We start from the raw sequence: 25,049 nt of genomic DNA on the forward strand, positions 1-25,049 counted from the left end.
CTAAATGTATCTATTCCATTAAAAACATACTTTTTTTTTCAGTACCCAAAACTCAAAATATAAAAAAAAAAACATGGTGTTAAACAATAAGTCATGATTGCTTGACCTTTTGGTTCAGATAAAAGCATAGTATTTGTTCTGATACCTCACTTTATTTGTTCTGTCCTTGACCAGTGAAGAAGTTCTAGACAGCAATAATTTTAATTTTTGTCCTAATCTAGAGAGCTCCTTTTATAAGAAAAACAGACATTGTGTCTAACTTTGCCCTCTTGTTATAATATTAGGCTTTTCAGAAATACTGACAAACGATTTTTCAAGTCCTTTTTTTTTTTTTTTTTTGGACTTCGACATCTATTTTTGCACCGTTTTAAACAAAACATTACGGGCTTGATAATTGATGTGTACGTTTTAAGAAATTTCCAATAATTTCTTTTCGAATACAATTTGGAAGCATATACGTACTTAATAAAGAAGATGAAAAAGAAAAACTGTGTATACTTTTCTTGCAGAAGTTCAAACTGTTAATCAATATTTTTCAGACACCTCCTTTCCTTCAACAATTACAAAGAACCTTTTCAGACACTAATTTCTATGGATAAATAACATACAAGCTGACAGTTCATTATCCAAACTATTCGGCCTAACATTCACAGGTAACACGAATTAGAACAAATACAAAGAAAACATTGACAATGCCACTGCAAAGTTACAGTGTTAGAAAAATATTCATACCCAACAGTATCCTATATCTTTACAAAGCCACCATTCGCCCATATATGGAATATCATTACTATATATGGACTGGTACAACAACTAGTCTCTATTGTACAGGATCATAAAAGAACCTCCAATCTGTCAACCAAGCTCCAACCCCTGTTCCATCACCACAATATTGCATCCCTATGTTTGTTTTACAAGTACATTAATGGAATATGCTCCAACAAAGTTATAGCATTGGTGACCTTTTGACATAAATACCATTAACTAACCCAACAGGCAGCAAAATCCCACACCTTCTCTGCAGAGCTCCTCCGATGTAGGCAAACCTTCTACTCTGAAAGTTTCTTAGCTCAGACTGCTAGACTCTGGAATTTTGTATTCTGCTTCTCTGACTGTACTAGCTAAAGAAATTTAAATGTAATGTGAACATACATCTCACTGCTCAACTCCCTACTCAGAGTGTCTCTGTGGGCATGGTTCTTCCATCTACCCTTGAGAGAAGGATAGACCACGTCAGTTTCCCAACCTAGTATTTTACCTCACAGTATATACAGTGCCTCGCCTTCCCAAATGGTACTGGCCAGGCTCAATGTTGCTTAACTTTGGTGATCTGGCGAGAACCAGTGTGTCAATGTGATTGTGTCATATACCCATCTAGTGATTGCATCATGATAAAAATACCCTTGATAGCTCTAGCGAAGCATCAAGTATTCAGCTATGAACAAGATTTGAATTACACTACAAAACGTGTAGTGAGTTCAATCTCGGCTGCGTCCGGATTTTATGTTTTTACATAGGCATGGCCTCTAATTTACAGTAGCCCTTATGCTTTAGTTGCAGGTGGCTTTGCTTGGGGTTAATACCAGTAAAAATATATATATCAACAGAAAATGGGGAAAAGGATTGACAAATGATTGGACAGCACAAATATGGTTTTAGAAATTCTGCAATGGTAATCAAATCCTTGAATAGTTTCTTCTCTTGAACTGCCAGCCTTTGGAATTCGCTCCCTGCTCCCCTGATTGTACTTATATGCAAACAGACCTCTCGTTGCTCAATTCACTACTTAAGATATCCCTGTAAGTATGGTCCCTAATTCACAATAGCCACTTATGTCTCAGTGACAATGTGTCTCATTTTGGTGAAAAAAAAAAAGTAGAAAACGGTAATGCACTTTTAACAATGAACGTTTAAAAAGAAATTATTAAACTAAATCCTCCCCCTCCCCCCCCAAAAAAACAAAAGAAAACAAGTGAAGTATGCATGGTCCCTGCGAGTGCACAGTGAATGAGGCATAAAAAAGTGACCAAGTTAAACATTCGAAACCCCCCCCTCCCACGATTTAGCCCCAAATGTCTCCAGGGGACATCAAATCCTGGTGAAAATGAACAAACGGTGCAGTTTTAGGCCTTAACATATGTAAATTTGAGTTCTGTATCATGCAAAAAAGGAATGACTAAGTTTACCCACCCCCATTTAGACCCAAAAGTCCATAAGACAATAACATATTTGAATTTTAGTTCAACACCATGCAAAACTGCTAAATAGACATACACAGAAAATTTCGGACAAATATGGTAAAATAGTAACAAAAATGGAGTGTTTTTATTAGCCCTTAAAGAGCCCCTGGGGCATACCCAAGAGGTATTATGAAGTATAGACAAACAAAATTATATAGAAATCAGTCAGTTACAACTTTTCAGAAAGTTTTATAAAAATCCAAGGCATCAATTTTTTTTAATAAGCACAAAAGTGTCAATTTTAGACATTTTAACCTGAAAGGTGCCCCTATGGGGGCTACCGGATTTTCCCTTGAAAATCAATTCTGTTACTTTTTTACTTATATGTTTAATATTTGTGCAAAATTTTAAAAAATTCCAAAGCGTAGTTATTGAGAAAAGTGCGGACAGACAAACGGACGGGGGGAGGGGGACAAAAAAATTGTCTAAAGCACTTGGTATCAGTATTTCAACAATATTTGACCATCTAAAGCAAAGAGAAAAGTTTTAATAAATGATTCTCATATGAGCTCAATAAATTATTTCTAAAATGTTGTCATTTTCAAAATTAAACATCGCATTTCATTCTTTGTGAATGTCAATTGCAAACTCAGATTCTACAATAATGTTATAACCTCTTTAATCAAACAAGTATGGATTCATTTTTGTGTTTATATGCTATTTCAAACATAGTGGATAGACAACCTCTTCATCCATTCAGTTTATATCAGGGGTCATAAACTATAGCCCACTGGCCAGATCTGGCCCACTAAAGTCTTTAATCCAGCTTTTATGGAAAATTAAAAAAATGGAAATGTGTCTAAATATTGTGGTGTTTGTTTGTTTTAAAGAATGAGGTTTTGGAGAACCAGTTTTACTAAAAAGCAAAATTAATTTGCAAAACAGTATAAAACATGACCAGATCATTTTTTATTTATTTATTTATTTTTTTTTACCAACGTGACTAAAAAAAAAAAAAAAAAAAAAAAAAAAAAAAAAAAAAATTTTGTTTAAATCAGCAATATGGCTCCTGTTCGGAGACCTTTGGTTCACCAGATTGGAATTAACAATGAAAATGCCATTTCAAACTGAAATGTGATAAATACAAGATAATACTTAAAAGTTATAAACACAATTTCTTGAAGAGACAAGAAGGAATTCAAAATTTAGAAATTTATAAACTAATCAAGATAATCGAATTCAGAAGTAAATTATAGCAAAAATATGTCGCTTCTAATCACAGTTTTGCTAATAATATATATGAAGAACAAAGGTATGCTACACTGACTTCCCTCCTCTGAGTAATCCCTAGCAAGATGGTATCATGTAATGTTGAGGATTAATTGAAAATTGGAATCAAGAAAATTTATGCATATTTTTCGATGCCAAAAAACAATTACTTTAATTATTTATTTTATTTATTTATTTATTTTATTTGGTTTTGTTTAAAACACTGATAGTAATAATAAAATAATTAATATTTATTGATTTGAAACTACCAGTAAAGCTAAAATCTATATATCACCCCCCCCCCACCACCACCATAAGTGTGTTTTCACATTTGAGAAAATATCTGCACATTTAACATGTGTTTTTACGGTAATCGGAAAAATTAACTTTATTGTTAAATATTTAGAGATCTATAAAGAAATCGGAATTTAGTACAGAATCGGTAATTGTATCGGAATCGTTCCATCATGACATACTATACCACCTACCTTCCCACTGACTTATGTATTAAATAATAGTAATGGTATAGTTTTGAGTTCAGACAGATACCAAATCTCGATTAATAACAGATTAAATAAAAATAAGATAATGAATGATTCTTAATAAAGCAATTATATGTATTAAGTAGCATATTTTTTAAATTTGACTATGATAAAAAAAAATTAAAAAAATCAAATGTTGGTTGTATTATCGGCATCAATATTATCTGCAGAAAAACAGGTGTGGTTCTGTTGCTCACCTTAACTTCACCAGCAACAGTTTGAAGTTCAGATTTTACTCTACGCATCAGCTGTAATTGTTTTCCATTAATATTAAAATTGTTTGGTAGATTCTTATTTTTAGTTCTTGTTACTTTTTAATAGCCAATGAATTTCAGAGGTTGTGCTTTACAAAACTACAAAATTTTGTCTCTGCTTTGCCAAATTTGTAACCCCCCCCTACCGCCCCATCAATCTCCACATCAGTATTGTAATTGCTATTAGGAATCTCATGTTAGAATCCACCTTTCATCACAAGTTACAAGAAAAAAAAACAAGAAAGAAAACAAATCCCTTATCTCTCCACAATTTAGTTGACATGTTTGAACAAAATATCTCTACTTGTATATAAAAAAAAGCACTGTGTGTGCGTGTGCACATGCACGTGAGTTTGTTTCCTATGTACTCCAAAATGACTTGGCAGATTTTTACGAAATTTCACACAAATATACTTGATGTGTCTGGGAATGTTAATTGTTAGGTTTTGTATCAGAATACCTCTGGTAATTATTGTTAATCAATAATGAAAAATAAAAAACCTGATTCAAGAAGGAAAAGTCAGATTTTGACCAAAGTTAAAAAACCTTATGAAGCCTAACATCACAAGTGCATTTGAGAAGTTTTATCACAACACAAGCAGACGAGCCCAGCGTATAAAATCAACAGTATGTTCTTTGATAAGAAAAGGATGCATTCGAAATGAAGATTTTTGTTTTGAGCACAATTGAACCATGATACTTGACTTTTGAATTTTAAACTTTAATTCAAGTCATTATATAAAATAATTTTATAAAATCAATAGCAGGTTCTCTACAGTGCAAGTTAGACTACAATGTATTGTGGATTAAATCACTGCAGGAAAGCACATGAAGTTTTCTCTACACTGCAGTGGGTCTTCAACTAGAGTAGGCAATCAATCGATTTGATTGAAAAATTGAGCAATTTCACCGATTTCGATGACAATAAAACTATGGTATCAAACATCCATTGATCCTCATTCAATCCTGGACAACATCGAGTCTCTCTGCTAGTAACAATCTAATTCTGATGTAAGCTTTTAGGAACTTCAATTCTAGCTTACAGGAAAATTCTCTTATCAATCAACATCGGCATGGTTGGTAATAAATGTTGGTATATTTACCTATTTATTGGATAGCATATGCCAAAAATATTTGAATTGCGTATCGTTTACAATTAGTTCAAAGTCCCTATTAATAATCAATGATTTAGACAGGATTTCTTCTGATGTATGTGTGTGTGTAAGCTATATATATATATATATATATATATATATAAAGTAGTAGCGTTCATGTCTGTGTGTACAACCCTACAGCCCACACCACTGAACTGATCATGACCAAACCTGACATGATGATGGTCCCCCACTTAGGGATGGTGCACACCATTTTTCAAGGTTAAGGTCATAGCATATAAATATATATATATATCAGAATAATGAGATGAATTAGATCACATTCCCAATGGATGCTTCATTGAACAGAATTGGAATTTATCTTCAATGGGGGAAATCTTCAATTAGTCTGGAACATAACAACATCGTCCCATTCTATTTAAGGATTACTATTCTATTTGGATACCAAAATCTCATATCCTTTTTTGTTTCAACCTTATTTTCTTTCTCTATGTTCCTTAAAAAGATTTAATCTTTAATATATTTTCTATGTATGCGCTGATTAGCAAAATTATATTTAATATTTTGCTTAATGACTTTCCTCTGAGGAAACATTGAAAATCTATGAATTAAGGAAATTACTTTGAATATTGTATTGTTAAATCAAATAATAAATTTTTGTTTTGAAAAATTATATTTTTCTGAATAAAATTTAAATGTAAAAAACTGCAAATATATATATATATATATATATATATAAGAGCAAATAGTTAATAAAACATGTTAAAAAACACTTTGAAAAAGAGTTAAAAACATATTTAATTTGAAAAGGAAACACTTAATCTGCAGAGTTTCGAAGAAATACTTTCCTTTTCATCAGGGGGTAGGAAGGATCGGATTTTGCATACAAAAGTATTTGATGAAACTGCAAGCAAGTTTTATTTTTTATATATATATATATATATATATATATATATATATATATATTTCTCCTATAGCCCACGCCACTGAACCAATCATGACACACTTGACAAGATGACGGTTTCCAACCTAGGAATAGTGCACACTATTTTTCAAGGTTAAGGTCATATTTGGTGTGGCTCTTACAACATCCACTTACTGCAATGTTACCCGCGAATCGGGTACCCGAGTGTACAGCAAAGTCCCGTGCAAAGCACGGTTATCTTTGCTAGTATCTCTATATAAAATTAGTTATGTCTATATGTTTATGTATGTATGCCACGGGATTCACTTTTAAACATTCTGGACTTTGGAACACAGCTCTTAGGCATAATGGATCATAATATAGACTATATTTAATTTATCTTTATGCAAAAGGAAATAAAAGCGCTTCCTGAAAATATCATCGATTTTATGAAATTTTTGCAATAAGTAATAGACATCAATTAATAAACATCACAAAAATTTTCAGTTTCTTTGAAGTATTTTGAAGAGGTTTAAAGAGCAGAATATATAAAAAAAAATCACCCATTTGGAAACTCAGATATTTCAGATTTGCATCGAATTTTCTCCATTGTCATTAGAGACAGATTAAGCAAGATTCCATAAATTTCAATTTCTTCTTAAGTTCGCTTAAGCTTAATTTTTTTTTTAGATATTTCCGACAATCGCAATAATGCAATAAATTTGAATAAAGATTCTAGACATAAGGCTTAGTAGTATTATACATTTATTATAATCTCTGTAAGGTGACATACTGTCCTCCTCGAGGAATTAATTTTACCCATCTTGATACGGGTATTTTTATCCACATGTTTTTTGATAACATTGATCAGAATCAAATAAAAAAATAAACTAAATAAGAAATGTGTATTATTTATTCATCTGTTTTAACATAAAAAGGAATTCTAAGGTTAATTTAACACATCTCAACCCTAAACAAAATCTGAAATAATCATTCAATTCTTTAAAAAAAAAAAAAAAAAAAAAAAAAAAAAAAAAAAAAAAAAGAAAAGATAAACGTTAAAAACGTCAACAATATATTGGAAAATATAATTGGGAAAAATATCAGATATGTTTAATTAATATGGGTACTATTTTAAGAAAATCATTTTATTATTTATTTAATTAATTACTGCTATTGATTAAAGTTAAAAATGTGTTTGTATTTTGAAATTAAAACATTTGAATGCAAAGTTGACAAGTAATAAAAGTTAATAATAAGACATATGGTGAGAGACGAAAACAGATCAACAGATAGCCAACATCTGTTGCGCTGAGAGTCTTTGATACCAAAATTAGCACACATCAAATTAATAATAATTTGAAAATAATACCTATAGAAACACACACACACGCGCGTGCGCGCGCCATTTATAAATACTTTTTACTATAACACTATTTTCTAACCTAAAATTATCAATTTGATTGAATAATCTTAAACTAGAAAACTGTTTATTTTAAATAATACCGTTTACATAAACATGACAGTCTTATTCATTTCCATACTTTTGTTAAAGCTTTGCAAGAAAACACCAAAAAGGAAAGGAAAGTAAAAGAAGGTATCCCTTTCCAGAAAACAGTTTTGTTTGAATAAAATCATGAGTCCCTTTAAGCCATCTACAAAGTACCTCATCCCCCCGTCACCCCCCCCCACACACACAGGTGTAGGTGTGGATACAATTTACGCACAATACCAATCGTGAATGGTCACCACACCCACGCACGCACGTCTCATCATTAAAATCATACACACGGATACACACAAAGAATATGGCAGGGTACATACACTTCTTCAGAATGTCAAACAAGTGTAATAAATAAAATTGATTCATTCTTTAATTCTTGGACTTGAAGACTTAAACGAGGAAGTTATTACTTATTTGTATTTTATTATTTTGGTCACATTAACAATCTTTTTTAAAATGATAAAATAAATACAAAGATCTCGGGAGCAGGTGGTTAAACCTGATTGGGATGTCCCTGGGGGGGGGGGTAAATTTTTTTTTTTAAAAGACATTCATTTTTAACAGCTGTTTTCTCGAACCGAACAGTTTCCCCTTCTACAAGATGAAGCGATATAAACGATGGCTATCATCATCATAATAGATTAGTTAAATGAACAACGTCAATAATTTATCAATGAATATCAAATATATATATCTGTCAGGTTATTAACACTACTACAAACGTGCAGTAAGAATAGAATAGTCAATGAGATCCCCACCTCCGGATAATCAGTAATACTTTTATCAATACTCAACAGTTTCTATAGCAACGCCTGCTGATCCCATTTTGGGGGTGCTTTTTCAATAACTAACTTTTTTTTTTTTAATGAACATTGTTATTTGTTCAAACTTAGCTATATCTATCCAATGTTAAACGGGAGCCGTGTTTCACTTTCATTTTTGTGTTTATTTTTTTGGAAGTTGAAGATTACCAAAATTTTATATTAAGAATGTTTAAGTCAGAAATAACTTTCTGTTCGACAGTTTAAATACTTTCAAATTCCGAAGGGGGGGGGGGATTGGTTAGAAATTAACTTTTCTTTTTTTTTTTTTTGTGCGTGTTGAAGAAACCGAATGCATTATGGTGAATTTAATTTAGCTATTACATTATTTTTGGAAAATCTGATTTTTAAACATTTTACTTTTGGTATTTAACACTGTTACATTTTTTTTTCAATAATCGTTTAATAAGTAAAATGAAAAAAAAATAAGTTGCGTACAGACGAGACAGACATGAGAAATGGTCACATAATTTTATTCATCGTAATATATATATATATATATATATATATATATATATATATATATATATATATATATATATACACACACACAAAAGCTGCATTGTGTACTACCGTATGTAGTAAAACAGAGATGACGAGGATGCTGATAAACGGAGGAGGAGGAGGCACTACGATTTGAAGAATCAACATGGAAACATTTCCATATGGTGCCGTTAATCAATCGCAGAATAACAAATACAACAGTTCTCCAATAATAACATCAACCGACAAACACACTATTTTTTTGTTCAAATATAACATTTGTATTTTAATACTTTCAGAAGCTTTTTTTTTTTAATTGCGAACGTTAAATTTCAGCTAAAAATACGTTCAGAAATACATTTAAGATTTTGTGAATTAATATGGGTATTGTTTTAGGAAAACCATTTTTTTATTATTTTCTTGTTATCTATTGTTATTTAATAAAGTTATAGTAGAATAAAAAGGCTTAGCAGAGATCATAAAAACAGTCAAATAAATTTGAATTTAAAGTCTTGTCTTATGAATGAATGAAATTCAAACAAATGACGGCTTGTATTATCATCATCATTATTCAAGTAATAGTAGCTTTACTATTTTAGAATTTTATTTTTATGAATTAAGGAAAAGTGAAAGTTGGAGTTTTTAGATGTCTATGATTCCAATATTCATTCCAGTTTCCTGGGTTTCAATTCCATTGAAATAGAAAAAAAATAAAAAAATCAAAAAAAAAAAAAAATCAATAAAAGTATATTTTTGAGTCTTTTTGGTTTTGACAGTTTGATAATTTTTCATTCTGAGCAAAGAGAATGAATTTTTTTCAGCAAATTACCCTTTTTAAAATATTTGTTCTAACTTAATTTAATTGTTTATTCTGTTTCTTTTAAATAAATAAAAAAAACACCTCCCCTCCAAAAAATGTGAAATTAAAAAAATATATTTATTAAAACATGGAGTAAAATAAAAGCAAATAAAAGTTATTTGGGAGTAATGATTAAACTCATTTCACTCTAAATAATTTACGTGACTGAAATAGGAATTACCCAAAATCTTACTTTCTGACATGATAAAAAATAAGATGGGAAAATATAATTTTTAAAAATTATTTTTTTTTACTTAACGTAAAAGAAATGAATTAAAAAAATCACTTAAAAATGAAAAGTTCCAATTTATTATTTCTCCATAAATAATAGATATAAAGTTAAACACATGTCATTTTTAATAACATTGTTATTAATGTTTATTTTTGTTTAGTGGGATCACCCATCACTCCCCCCCCATAACAAATTGATGTTTAACTTACAAATATGAACGTGAACGACCATATTGTTAATAGAATTATTGTAATGTTCAGATGGTTGATCTTTTATTTATTTTTATTTTCTCCAAATATCAGATGTGTTGGAAATAGCTAAAAATAAAATCTTGAATTAAAATGCTCAACTTTTTCCAATAAATTAAGCATACATCTTTTTTTTTTTAATAGTTTAGCGGCGGCGCTCTTCGTTTAATCCTATTTTAGTCGCGTAAATTATTTAGGGCTGTTTGGTATTAATATTCAAATCGTGATGAAATTATCATTTTAAATAATTTACGTGACTAAAATAGAAATTAACCTACAATCTTTATATGAACGTGCCAAATGAAACTAGTTGCAATATTGCATAAGCATCGATTTTTTTTTTTTTTTCTAAATATGAATACTTTTGCAGAGAAGGTACCGTACTTAAATAATAACGTCATTATTTAGAGAAAAAAAAATGTCAACCTGTGGAGAGGAGGAGTATGTTTTGTAACTATTCTGTGTTTTCACTTAACATTTTAGTAAACAAAAAGATACCGTAAAATTTGAATTGAACTTGAAAATACTATATATATTAGAAAATGATAACACGGTAACTTCTCTGCACAAGTATCAAAATATGAAATTAAAATAAATTCTTAAGTTCAAGAAAATAATATTTTAGCATCTACTGATTGTTTTCGCTTGGATACTTAATAAAACAAAACAAAACTTGAAATAATTTAAAAAAAAAAAAAATACTGTCGCGACCGCGTGTAAAAGGTAAATAAATAATTGGTACTTGTGCATTTTTGTTACCGTGCTGAAATAATAACCTTATTGTTTAGAAAGTCGTTCTTAACATGGGAGGGGAGAGTGTTTTCTACCTATTTTCTACTTTCACTTATAACAATTTAATATAAAAGTTACAGTAAAACTTGAATTTGACTTTAAAATACTATTTTTTAAAAATAGCGCGGTAACAATAGTGCATAAGCATCAAATAATTTACCAATTTATTCTAAGTAAATAAACTATTTTTTTTTTACTTATCATCGTGACGTTTATAAGTAAACATTTTATTCGTACTATTAAACATATTTATTTTATAAATCACTTACATAAATATTGAACATTAGTTTAAGACTAATGTTGATTGCTGTTAATTGTCAATAAAAAAAAAAAAGGCATGAATTACAAATAAAGTTTTTAAAAAAATCAAATGAAAGTTAATTATTTTGAATGAATTTATCACTTTAAAACTGACGCAAATATTTTGCTTTCATTTCGTTTCGGTTTGATGGTAAAAAAAACAAACATTTTATTTGATTTCCAAGTAACCGTATGTTAACGTGAAAACAGAACATGAAGAGTTAGATGAAGTTTTCCGACTTGAATTATCATAATAAATGAGACTCATCTTTTAGAAATAAAAATGGAAAAGAAAAACGAAATCAAGGAAGGATTATCCAATGTTTGTGAATAATATTACTACTGCCACTACACGACGGCTGGCTTATATATATATATATATATATATATATATATATATATTGGAAGTAAATAGGAAGAAAACGTCAAACTTACCTCCTTTTTGACAGCACGCAACAATTTCTGTCGCGTCTCTGATTCTGAAAGAAACAATGAATTTAATTAATAGAATTAATAATTATCTTAAATAATAATAAAAAAAATAAAATGGCGAAAAACCACGAAGACAAGACGACATAACTCACCAGCTCCTGTCATTTTTTCATCCTTCGCCCAACCGGCTGGGTAGCCTCACAACTCCTCTTGCTATTCGCTTTCACTGTTGGCAGCCGCGTAAAGAAATAGTCCTCGACTTATATCAGTTCTCCCCCCCCCCTGTAATTAAAGTATATATTTATGTATATCCATAAAAACTAACAAAATAATCTAATAAAATATAATTCCGAAAACTGTTACTCCATATTAGATTTATTTTCATAATTTAAAATATTTACTATGTATCCTTGGGCGGAAGTCTGACAATACTCCCAATTTTGTTTATTAAATTTGATTTTTGCAATTAAAATATGTTTGGGAATTTATATTTATTAATTATAAAATTTTAAATTAAATGTAAAGTTTTGAGTTCATAAGCTGATTGAAAAATAAATAAAAACAAAGCCTGTTGATTTACTTGTCATATAGCAGACGACAGCGTCATGCAGCTTTATTTATTTACACTTAACTTTAAGCGGTGTTTCAGCCAGTATTAAAAAAAATGGCAAAAATATTGATAACAATAATATTTTTTAATTGTTACATTTTCAATTTTCTATTAACTTAAAATCACAATAAAATGTGCTAAATTCTGACAATTTTTTAAAAAATAATTCCGCACTCGGAAGATAAATAGAGAGGGAGAGAACAGAAAGGTCCCGCAGTAAAATCAATCATGGCGGCCCACCTCACAGCTGGTAAAATAAATTTAGCTTTACTTCGAGATTCTTACCGTAGAGAATTCCTAGATTGTTTAGATAAATGTCCTGGAACAAAGGTAAGTTTTAATAGATTATAAATGCTAACCATTTTCTAGTCTTCTTTACGTATATTTATATTTATACATTAAATAACGGTGTAATAATATTTCCTTCGTGATGATGGGTGTGAATGCTGAATGAGACAATCAAAACATTCCTTTCAGTTTTCGTGTTTGTAGTTTTGATTAATTGCATTCAACTTTTTAATCATTCCATACGTTATAGAATAATTAAAAAGAAAATATATTCCTATAAAACTTTTTGATTATCTTCTCCGTTGGCCTTCTCCCCGTATATTTTTCTTACAAGGCAGTTCCTTGCTTTTTTATTTTGTATCCGTGTCACTGGTTTTTGCCCGTTTTATTTTCCTCAGTGTTTTAAAGACTAATAAAAATCCTTTTTATTATTTAAAAAAAAAAAAGTTATGAAATTAAAATTGGGTTTCGGAAACAGAAAATGAAAACGCGCTTACTGATTTATTTAAATTGCGTTTTATTTTAAAATAAATGGGTACTTCTGCATCTATGTTACCGTGCTGAAATAGTTTAGAAAAGCGTTTTTAACATTAGGGTGTTTTGTAACTATTCTGTACTTTCGGTACTTTCTCTTAACAATTTAATAAACAAAAATATCGTTAAAATTGAATCAACTTTAAAATACTACTTAACAAATAGCGCGGTAACATAGATGCACAAACATGAACTGACCGCGTGACTAAAGAAAAAAAAAAGACTATAGAGAAAGAAAAAGACGAAAAAACATACAATGCAAAAATGTACATATATTAATTACCCTCCCCTCATCCCCCCCTTTCAAGAACCCGACTTAAATTTTTCATAATTTTTAACGGATTTTACTGTTAATTGGCGACTATGGGACTTGATCCGTGAAACCGTATCTTGATTGAAAAAGAAAAACAAAAACAAAGTCCACTGTTTATTATCAATATCCCTTTCACTTCAGTCACATGATGCGTCTGAGTCTCAACTAAAAGTTGCTCGCAAAGAAAGTCTCCAAGAATACAAATTGAAAATATGTATACAGTGTAAATAATTTAGAATATGCTAAAAAAAAAAAAAAAAATGGATCCCTCAAATTGAACATATACAAAAAGAAAAATACCTAAATATTTTTGGTGGGGGGTTTGTATTACTGTACACTACACATAGATTCGAAAAAGTTGTTAAAAAACAAATATATAACAAATAAATGTTATCAAAGGCAAGATAAGTTACTTTTCTACCAAACTGGCTATAATTTTCGTGTTTTTATTCAATGTAACATGTTTATTCAGCTCGAAAAGCATAGTGTTTACCGATGTAATGGAAAGTTTTTATTTTATTTGAAATTTTATAAGAAATATGTTTATGAATTTCAGACATCATAAAAAATTTATTCCTAAGTAGTTTAAAAAAAAAAAAAAAGGATTTTGAAAAATCTATACAATAATTCTTAATTTAAATAAAACCGAAAAAACTATTCAGTGATTATTAAATTTAAAAAAAAAAAAAAAAAAAAGCAGGAAAGATCGGAAAAACGTAATAAAGAGTACATGGGAGATATAGGCGTGAGGAGGGGGGCTGATTTGCCTTGTCACTGCTTCCGGTAGCGCTCTACGCTGTAAGTTAGGAAGTACATTAGGTAACTATAACCAATAAATGAATTAGGTAGTTTTGTTTGTTTGTTTGTTTTTTTTAATTGGTAATTCGGAATCTTAACTCATTGTTCTAATTGAGGTAACTCTTATCTTACACTAAAGTAGTTGAAGAAAAAAAATAATTTCTTACAATTACTCTGTTTTGTTTAAGAAAAATGACAATATCATTGTATTTTACATTTTTTATATTGATGTTATAAAACGTTGTTACATTAAATGAAATAGTTAAAAAGATCATATTTTCTTATTCTTAGTTAACTCCCTTAGAACAAGGAGTAAAGATTCCAAATTGCCAAGAAATTTTATGATCAACGATCTCTTACCACCATTTTGCAGGATAAGGAAAATAATTCGAAATAATTTAAACTTTGCAAGATTTTAGAAAGCCATTCTTAATATGGAGAGGTAGGTGATAATTGGAAAAACTTAAATCCACTTAAAAACTTATTTCTTTATGAAAATAAAACTACTTGATCAGTTTACATGATTTTTGGTGTACAATATTTTCTTTGTCACTGGTACGTACATCCATACAAATTTTTTTAGAGTAGAAACTACTACCCCCCCCCCTACAAAAATGTGTTTTATAACCAAACTGAAAGTTAAGAGTCTCTTGTACAGCTAGTTTTATATATTGGTATAATGTTTGGAAAAGCTTTGTTTAAATTACACTCCAAATATTTTTAGTGGCTGTTTTAATGTTTATGAATCTGTAGTTTATTTATATTTTTCAAACTTGTAATTCAATAAATTTACCCTAAGAAAAAGAATAGACTTTAACCTGAAAATTGAGCTGTTTTTATTTGTTCTTGCTATTAATGGTTTCCATTACTGTTCAAATATTTGGAAATGAACTTTTTCATTGTTGAATATTGAATAACAAAAATAGTAAATTAAACTTGTTTATTTTATAAGCTTTTTTTTCAAACAATTGCTATTTTTTCATTTGTCAGTTTAGAAACAGAATGTCATTTTTCAATAGTTTTCAAAATTTTCAACTTAAACATTCTAAGATTTTAAAAAGAAAATATATTCCAAAAATATTGGTTAAGATAAAAGAAATGCCTCTGTTCAGAACCAAAACTCATAGGAACCAAACTGCTGCTCAGCTACATTAGCTGTGATAGACTGAACGTATGAATTTCTTGCGTTCTTTCCTCAGTCTAAAAGAACTTCACCTTCACTGACCGAGGACAGAAAAGATGTATCAAAACAGATACTACACTGTTCTTCTAACCAAAAGGATTCACACTTATAATTAACCTGAACTACCAGACACTTTATAGGTCAAGATTAAGCACATGTCTAGATTAGCTTTATGTATTGACAAAAAACAAAGTATGCTGAATACATGAATGTACTTAAATAACCCCTTCATGGTGTATGCTATGCATTTATCTATAAGTGTCTAGTTTACTATTCATGAGCATTAAACTACATCCAGTGGTGTACTGGTGTGGCCCCAATTTGTAAGTTTTGGGAAATGTAAAGTCATCCTAAGATTGACATTAAGCCAAGTCCACTCTGACTCTGAAATGATATCATTCAGTTTCATTTCTGGGTTAAATAAAATCTGTCCTAAGTATGACATTTTTATGTCAGAGTTATCTCCCTTGTAGATACATATTTGCTTTTAATACAAGAGGACACTTCTTGTGCAAGTTTGCAATCTTGTTGTCTCGATGCAATGGGGAATTCAAAATAAAACTTTGTTTCTTATTTGATACTAGCCTAGGTGCCCGGCGTTGCCTGGGTGTTTGGAGGTATGTTGAGCAAACAAAAAAAAAATGTCGTAGTAGGCAGGCTGGAACCCGTACCTCGAAGGAGGAAAAGAATGTGAAAAAAAAGCGTGACGTCTTTGCTGTTGTGCCCATTGCCAAACTGATAGTGACAAAGGTTTAAATTAAGGCTAATCAATTGAAAAGAGGGGATGACTTTCGAAATTATACAAAAAAAAGCAACCCCCTCCCTGTAGAAAAGTGCCCAGTTGAGGGTGAAGGAATTAATATTTTTAGACAATTTTTCGATATTTGTCGTCCAAAAAGTCTAGCTTCAAAATAATACTGATCATATGAAAATCTATTGCCTCTGTCAAAAGTTTTACGCAAACATACATGCATGCATATATTTAAACAGACAGGTGAGATTTAGATGTCCTGCAAATTAATGAGAACATGCTTCCCTCCCACTCTCCTCATCCCTGATATCTGAGCAGGCTTTTTAAACCCTAACGACTCTACATTCACATATATTCTGAGTGTTGCCTCTGCAACACATGCATTTTCTTATTGTTATGGAAGCAGTTATATAATGTTTTAATACTTATTTCTTATATTTTTCCCATTGTATTTTTATTCTCTATTCTTTGCACATGTGAAGCTAAAATTGACTAAATTGAGTATAAAATTTTGCAACACAAAAATCTTTTATTTTAGAACCAATAAAAGACAAAACAAATGAGACATACCTTATATATATATATATATATATATATATATATATATATATATATATATATATATATATATATATATATAATAAATACAAAAACTGACAATTTTGTGCAAACTAGAGATGCTGACAAAGGAAAACAGAAAATAACAGGTCATGTGATAAGTTCTCTTACGTCTGAATCAGTTTAACTAGGTTTGTACCGCTAAACCACTTAATATGAAACAGCAAATATTGATGTCATTTGTCCCTGATATAAACAATGGCAACAATATCAGATTCGATGAGCAGTCGGTAATGAAAAGTTAACACACCTCAAAAGAACATCCACTGCATATACATGGTGATTATTTCCCTTTCTCTCATTCACATTCACATTCATTAACAGACCAGATTAAAAAAATACAATAAAAAATGATATGCACTCATACATGGCAATTATTTTGTATTCTATTAAAAAAAACAAATACAACTGAACAATTACTACTACATTCTATCTTTTAACCGACATGTACAAATAATTGATATTTCGTTACCAACAATATAAATTTGTGTCTGTATACAGTCCTTGAAAGACAGAATAGATACTTGTCTGTTGATATAAAATATAATTATTTAATTATAATTATTGGCCCCTTTGAAGGGGATGCCACTCTGTCTGAGAATAATTCTTTCACATAAAAAAAAACAGTAATACAAAAGGCTTATCACTAGTTTAATCTAAGAGACAATTGAGCAGTACTGATAAATGCAGTATTTAATTTTCTCATTCATGCAGCTGGCTGGCTGGGTATATGGATATTAGCATTGAGCTATCAATGCCAACGTTTTAGGTTCAATCTTTGTGGTTGGCCAATCAGCTGTCTAGTAGAACTCAAGACGTTAAAAGACAAAACATTTACTTGCTTGTGGAAGTAAAATATTTAAGTTATATATATATATAATTTTACATGTTTTTAAATTTTCTATAAGGCTAATTTTTATGAGATATCAAGAAACTCATTAATTTAAACAAAGAAATTAATTTTATATAAAGAGAAAATTATGAGTGCAAGAATTACTTGCCTCCAAAACGCTCGCATGTCTGCCACTTGTAGGGTTCAGTTGCAGAATGATAGCACAAAAACAATGCTCCTCTAGCTGCAAGGCACTTGTTGTACCATTCCATCAACTTTTGAAAGGCCCCATGGAACTCCTCTCGTGCGAGCATGTCAATGACCCTCATCTCTTCGGTTGTCGCATAACAGCCTCCAAGCTTTTCTTTGAGCTTAGGGAATAACCAAAAGTCACAGATAGCAAGGTCTGGACTATAGGTAGGGTGAGGCACTGTCTTGATGCCCATTTTGGTCAATTAGTCTGTGACAAGGATGAAGTTGTTGACTGGTGCATTCATGCACATCATCTACATCTTCAGTTCTTTGCGAATGATTGTGTACAGTTCCAACACGAACATCAACCGGCGCACTTAATGTCTGTCACTAGAGATACACAACAGTTCTTATACATAAGATTCTTTATTTGGCCAATGAACACTGGTGTTCTGACTTTCTCACACCTCATCATCCCTCATAGACTCCATGCCTTCTTTGAATCTCCTATGCCACTCAAAAACTGATGCTCGATTCATATAAGATGGTCCAAAAGCAGTCTGAAGCACTCCATACATTTCTATGGCATTTTTTCTAAGTTTAAAACAAAATTGTATTGCATTGTATTAACTACTTTAACATACCCGGATATCTCCCACTCTGCCGTAAGGACTCTGACAGACATATGCATGGGCTTGGAGCCTACATTCGAAACACCCTACCCTTGACTGGAGAAACTAAACTAGAATCGAATGATCAAGCCTTTATGCGCTTTAGACTTAACATGCAACACAACATTAGCTACTTTTATTTTCTCTACCGCTCTCCCTCGACCCAGGACTGTACCCTAATAAACAAAGTCTCAGACAGCATAGATATAGCACTCTCCCTCGACACTAGCGCACAAGTGCATGTATTTGGTGACTTCAATGTCCACCACAGCAACTGGCTTGGATCACAACACGTAACTTCTCTATAGCCGTATCACAGATGGTTACGTTTCCAACCCGTTTCCCAAACCAACAAGAACAACATGCATCGCTTCTAGATCTGTTTCTTACCACAATTCTCAATGACTGTGTAACGAATGCCCACAGCCCTCTTGGGAACGCCGATCATGCAGTGGTAATGGTTGAAATCGCCATAAACTCTAGAGCCAAAACTGAATAGCCACCGCTCAAAACGAGATATTCTAAAAAGGCTGACTGGGAAGCCATCAGGGACCTCATCAGAGACGCTCCATGGCAAAATATCTTTTCACTTCCTGTTGAACATTGCGCAAATGAGACCACTGAATGGTTCAAAACTGCAATTGAAGCACATGTTCCCACACGCAAATTCTATAGCAAACCCCACTCTCCCCAATGGTTCACTTCAACTTGTGCAGCTGTCATAGCGCAAAGGCAGCATGCGTACCGCAAATTTAACCAACATAAGTCCAGTTCAAACAGACAGAAGTACATAGAAGCCAGAAATAACTGTCAGAAAGAAATAGCGACAGCTAAGAAAGAATTCACTGAAACCACCAAAAAACGCATAGAAGCACAGAAATTAGAAACCCGAGACTTCTGGAAAATCTACAACAGTGTAGTAAATAATGAGCAATCAACTATTCCCCCCACTATCCAACAATCATGAAGTTGTTTGATCAGCAACTGAGAAGGCTAATATGCTTGCCAGACGGTTTGCCTCCAACTCCACACTGGACTCTGCTAACCACCCCCTCCCTGATTTTCCTTTGCAGACAGACGCCACACTAGACGATCTGAAAATCACCCCTGCTCAAGTGCATGCTATCATAAGAAAGCTTGACACTGCAAAAGCATGTGGACCTGATCTCATCCTAGCTGTGGTATTAAAAAAGTGCGCCGCCGAAGTAGCTCCAGTTCTCTCCAAACTTTACAACAAATGCCTTAATGAATCTTGCTTTCCTGCCTGCTGGAAAGCTGCTTCTGTAGTGCCAGTTTTCAAGAATTCTGGCGAAAGAACTGACCCAGTAAATTATCGCCCCATTATCCTCTTCCCACTTTCGCTATATAATTTGAGACAATAATTAACCAAGCTCTAGTCCATCACCTTACAGATGCTAAACTTCTGACTGACCAACAATATGGATTTAGGCAAGCCAGTTCCACAGTAGAGATCCTAACTGTAATCTCAGAACGTATATACCAGTCACTGGACAAAGCAGAGGAGGGTAGAGTGGTAGTTCTAGATATATCTAAGGCTTTTGACAGGGTATGGCATTCGGGTCTTCTCAAGAAAATCAGATCATACGGCATCACTGGAAGAATACATAACATAATTAGATCCTTCTTAGATAAGAGAAAAACCCAGGTTGTCCTTGATGGTCGTACATCTAAACAATATGATATAAATGCGGGAGTGCCTCAGGGGTCTATCCTTGGACCTCTGTTATTCCTAATATTCATAAATGACAAAATTGTCTGTGAGATGGGTATGTATGCTGACGACACCACGCTCTATAACAGACACGACAGGAAAACAAATGAACACGTATCTAAAGAAATGGCAGAAACACTAGAGGAAGACCTCCGATCCGTAGTGGAATGGGGACAAAAATGGATGGTCACCTTCAATGCTGCCAAGACTAAACTGGTTTCCTTCAATAATTACAAAAAACCTTCCCTACCGCCAATAGCAATGGCCAAAGACTTTATCTGAAAGTACATCTTTCAAACTCCTCGGCCTAACATTCACAGGAAACATGAGTTGGAACAACTACATTGAGAGCATTGCCAGGACCACTGTGAAGAAGGTAGGCTCTCTCTACCGTGCTAGAAAGCTATTAACGCCTGAAAGTATCCTACACCTCTATAAGGCCACCATTCGCCCATGTATGGAGTATTTTTGTCATATTTTGGCTGATACATCTGCCACTAGTTTCTCGCTCCTAGACAAGGTTCAAAAGAGTCGCCAATTTGATATGTCCTGAACTGTCAGCTAAACTTCAACCTCTGTCACATCGAAATGTTGCATCCCTCTGCCTGTTCTACAAGTACTTTAACGGTGAATGCTCTGACGAACTGCAAGCACTTGTGCCCCCTCGATGTAAATACCCCCGACAAACCCGACAAGCAACTAAATTTCACCCCTTCACAGTAGAGATCCCTAGATGCAAGAGAGCCTTCTACTCCAGTAGTTTCTTCCCCAGAACAGCTAGACTTTGAAATTCCCTTCTGGGTCCCTGCTTCCCCAACTGTACTGACATGCAGAAGTTCAAGTGTAACGTGAACCGACATCTTACTGCCCAACTTCCTACACAGTACCTCTGATGCTTATGTCCTTGATATTAGCCCCCTACAACAAAGTGGGAATGTGCCTTGTTTGGGGTGAAAATGTAATAAAAAAAAAAATGAATAAAAAATATCATTCTTCTAGAGTGTCCTTACATCTGGATTGCATTTTTGAAATTCATTAGCTGTGACAATCGGGGCATATTCCAATTTTTGCTGCAGCTGTTCATTTGAAGCAATCATAAAAATTGGTCAGTCATTTCAGCAATAGTATATTGAATTCTGAAGAGTCTTCGACAATTTTAAATGCCTGTACAAAAAAAGCCTGGAAACTTATTGAAAGCTGTGTGTTTGTGTTTGTTTGTTTGTTTGTTTGTGTGTGTTTGTTTGTTTGTTTACAAACGAGATCCTGGCAAAGGAATACAGAAAACAGTAAATTGTTTGATTGTAAAAACAAATATATATTTATAAGGTGAAATTAAAGCCAAGAACAATGCGAGATTTTTTTTTTTTTATATAGAGTAAAATTATTTCAACTCTAAACAACAGTAGTTTTTTTTTTTTTCCTGTTGTATCCAATGGTGTTATAAATCTCAATATATTTCGGACTTATTAGTCCTTTTTCAAGAGAAGACAGCGGAAGAGTGTTCTTCATGAGTGCAAACTCTGTCTGTTTTGTTCTCTGTTCTTTCATTTTTTCAGTTTTGCATTGTTTAGATTTTATGTTGTACATATAAAGCTTGACATGTCGATTTTATGTTTCAACCTAAAACTAGTGGTGGGTGCTTTACCGTATTTGCATCATGAATAATTTGTCACCAATTTGAATTAAGAACTTTGTATCAAAACTACTGAATTCGGCATTGAATATCTGAATTTGATATACCATAAAATAGCCAATCTATTCATAATATTAGTACCAGGTTTGGGAGGAGGGGGTTCGCTTTTTTTGCATTTTTTTTTTTTTTTGTCTTTATTGGATTGAGGGAGCATAAATTAAGTGTAGATGTATTTTATAAAAGAAAAAAATGTATTTCTAAATAAGATGTTGCATTGTTACTCTTTTCTTTCCTCTTTGTAGGATCTGATTTGGGATGATGGCCTTACTGGTCCATTTGGTCTTATAGCCCAGTATTCACTATTAAAGGTAAGTCATCCCATAACTTTTTCAGTTGTTTAAGCATCAACACATTTATGGATTGTCTGAGCCCTATACAAAGATCGAACATGACTTGAATAAAATTTTCCAAGGAATCCAATTTTGCATTAGTGTTTGCTTGTATACAAATTAGACTTTCATAAAGGACAAAAATGGCATAGAAACAGGATATATTTGACTCTTATAAGGATAAAGGATTGTGTCAGGAGAGGGATACTTTCTGGAATGATAGAATGATCCAACCATTTTTCCAGGAACCTTAGACAGATTTAAGATTTAGAATGAAGTGTAGAAGCTTATCAAAGCAAGGCTCTTCCTCAAGGAGGGAGACATTTATTTGAATTGGAGTATGATGAAAAATGAGAAGCTTCGTTTTAGATGTATTGAAAGTAATCCGCCATCTTTTTTGCCATTGCATGACCTGCTCTAGGTGAGAAGAGAGAACTGTTTTCTATTTTTAGCTGTGAATGGGCATCTCCCCTGCTATATCATACATTCCAGCTGACATCTTAAGATGCTAACCATTCCTTTGAGTGTAATTGTTTGTATCTCTCTTGCACTTAGTTCATTGGGTAGTTTTTTAAATTATTTTTTATGAGTCTAGTTGTTCCTATAATTACTAAAATAATGCTCTTTGAATTGTTGCCATAAATGGTTGTTCTCCCCATAAATGTCGACGAATGATCTTAGAATGTGATTTGGGAGATTATTGATGATCATAAAGCAGATTGGTTTCAGAATTTATTGATATGTTTCGGATTTGTGCCATCAACTACTTTTATATAGCTATTAGAAAGGATTTGATTTGAAAAATTTCCAGATATTCTATAGCAAGTAATCTTGTGAAGCAATCCCTTGTTCCAAACCCTTTGATATATCAAGAGCTATTGCTCTAAAAACGAAGTAACACCAGAAAGTCAAATTGTTATTCTTAAAGTTGTTTTTATCAAAGCACTTGAACAAAAGAAATAAAAATGCAATGTTGAAATAAAATTAAAATAAAAATGGATAATTTGTTGAAACAAAGAAAATAAATGTTTTTTTTATTTTCATTGACATTTTGAAACCTGTGAATTTGAAAAGGAATCTTTTAAAAAGATGTTTTCTATAAATCAACTAAAAAGTGTGTTTTAAAGTTCAAGGCAATTCAAATAAAAACTTTGAAGTTTTGTATATGAATGAACAATGCAATTTTTCATCTTGGAGCAGAATACACTTTAAACTTTTATAATAGGTACGGGCAATTCTAATGCCTGATTCGGTATGAGACCTGGTTTTGAACGCAGGCTAATCATATTTTAAAAATTTTTGGTTCCTGTTTTTAAATTTTTTTTTTTTTTTTTTTAATTTTTTTTAATTGTTCAATATCAGTTTCACATTCTTGCGAGCAAGGAAATTGCATATAAAAATTATGCAAGACCTGTAATTAAAAAAAAAAAAAAAAATATAGAAATATTTTTTGCAATTATATATTTGTTTTTTTTTTGTGAAAATATTAAATAAACAATGCTTAATTCAATGGTAATATTGGTAGTTCAAGAAATTCATTTCTCTTCAAGTTATATCGAATTCATTAATATGGACTTTAGGGGCTTTTTTCGTAATGTTCCTATAAAAATTATTATTTTTTTTTTTTTTGTTACAAATTACGATGCTTTATTTATATAAAAAAAGCAAAAATAAATTCTTGAATTTTTTTATTTACTACTGAAAACCATAACTTTAGTAAAGGTATTTTTTGTTTAAACAAAATAATACATTTCCACTAAGATTTAAATATAAATGATTAGTTCATTATATTCCGCAATCATTATTTGATAAATACTGAAAATTTCATTAAAATTGGTTTATTTCCTGATTTTTTGGTGAATTTTTAAGTAAAGGGAGGGGTCAAAATGTTTATACATTTTGAGTGTCGGCATTCATTTTGCCCGTACCTATTTTATAAAATCACGTTTTCAATAAACTAAATATCAAGTTGAACATAAGCATTTGATTCTGCAAATAAAAACCATTAATGTCGACAGTCTTGAATTAATAGAAGAATAAAGTTGCAAAAAAGGCTTAACTGAGGAAAGAACAGATACTACACTGATCTTGCATAAAGTTTTATTATGTTATGTACTTTTATTATAATTTTGATATTAGCTGTTAGGCATTTTTCATGTAATATTTGCTTTGTTTTTATTGTAATAGCCTTTTTTTTTTTTTTTAAATTCGTTTTCATTTTGTTTTATGACAAATACACATATACTTTGGTATGGTTGTTAATGTCACAAGCTGTTCATCCTGGTTTTTCCAGTCTATTAAAAAAAGTCACTTGCTTCATGGACGCATCTCAACATATCAGGAACCATCTTTTGAGAGGGTATTTACACAGGTAAACAAACCTGCAAATGTTAGGGATCAGTTTGATGTTGTAGAAATCACCCCTTCCCACCTCTTTCCTATGATTATAAAATGAAAAGCTATGAAATTGTTTTATCATTCATAAGTATTACATGTGTATGTATCATTGACGTTTGGAAATCATGATACATTACATATTTTTTCAATGATAAGAAAAAATCTGGACGCTT

The 25,049-nt window shown here is 31.5% G+C and overlaps 2 protein-coding genes across 5 annotated transcripts in view; one reads left to right on the forward strand and one right to left on the reverse strand.

Moving 5' to 3' along the window:
* LOC145278208 (small G protein signaling modulator 1-like) overlaps positions 1 to 12,193 on the reverse strand; it is a 359,099-nt gene extending 346,906 nt beyond the window's left edge. For all 4 annotated transcript variants that reach the window (XM_080130507.1, XM_080130503.1, XM_080130500.1 and 1 more), the window contains exons 1-2: positions 12,088 to 12,193; positions 11,939 to 11,982 (exon numbers count right to left, since the gene is read on the reverse strand). In XM_080130507.1, coding sequence (XP_079986633.1) covers positions 11,939 to 11,982; positions 12,088 to 12,100 — 57 coding nt within the window. In that variant the 5' untranslated portion in view covers positions 12,101 to 12,193. The remainder of the gene's footprint in view (positions 1 to 11,938; positions 11,983 to 12,087) is intronic.
* A 529-nt stretch (positions 12,194 to 12,722) lies between these two features.
* Positions 12,723 to 25,049, forward strand: part of LOC145278221 (vacuolar protein sorting-associated protein 33A-like) — a 46,966-nt gene continuing 34,639 nt past the window's right edge. The window contains exons 1-2 of the mRNA XM_080130512.1: positions 12,723 to 12,875; positions 22,393 to 22,458. Coding sequence (XP_079986638.1) covers positions 12,774 to 12,875; positions 22,393 to 22,458 — 168 coding nt within the window. The 5' untranslated portion in view covers positions 12,723 to 12,773. The remainder of the gene's footprint in view (positions 12,876 to 22,392; positions 22,459 to 25,049) is intronic.

Source organism: Euprymna scolopes, chromosome 1, assembly GCF_053919585.1.
Source record: "Euprymna scolopes isolate OS-2025 chromosome 1, ASM5391958v1, whole genome shotgun sequence".
NCBI classification, from domain to species: Eukaryota; Metazoa; Mollusca; class Cephalopoda; order Sepiida; family Sepiolidae; genus Euprymna; species Euprymna scolopes.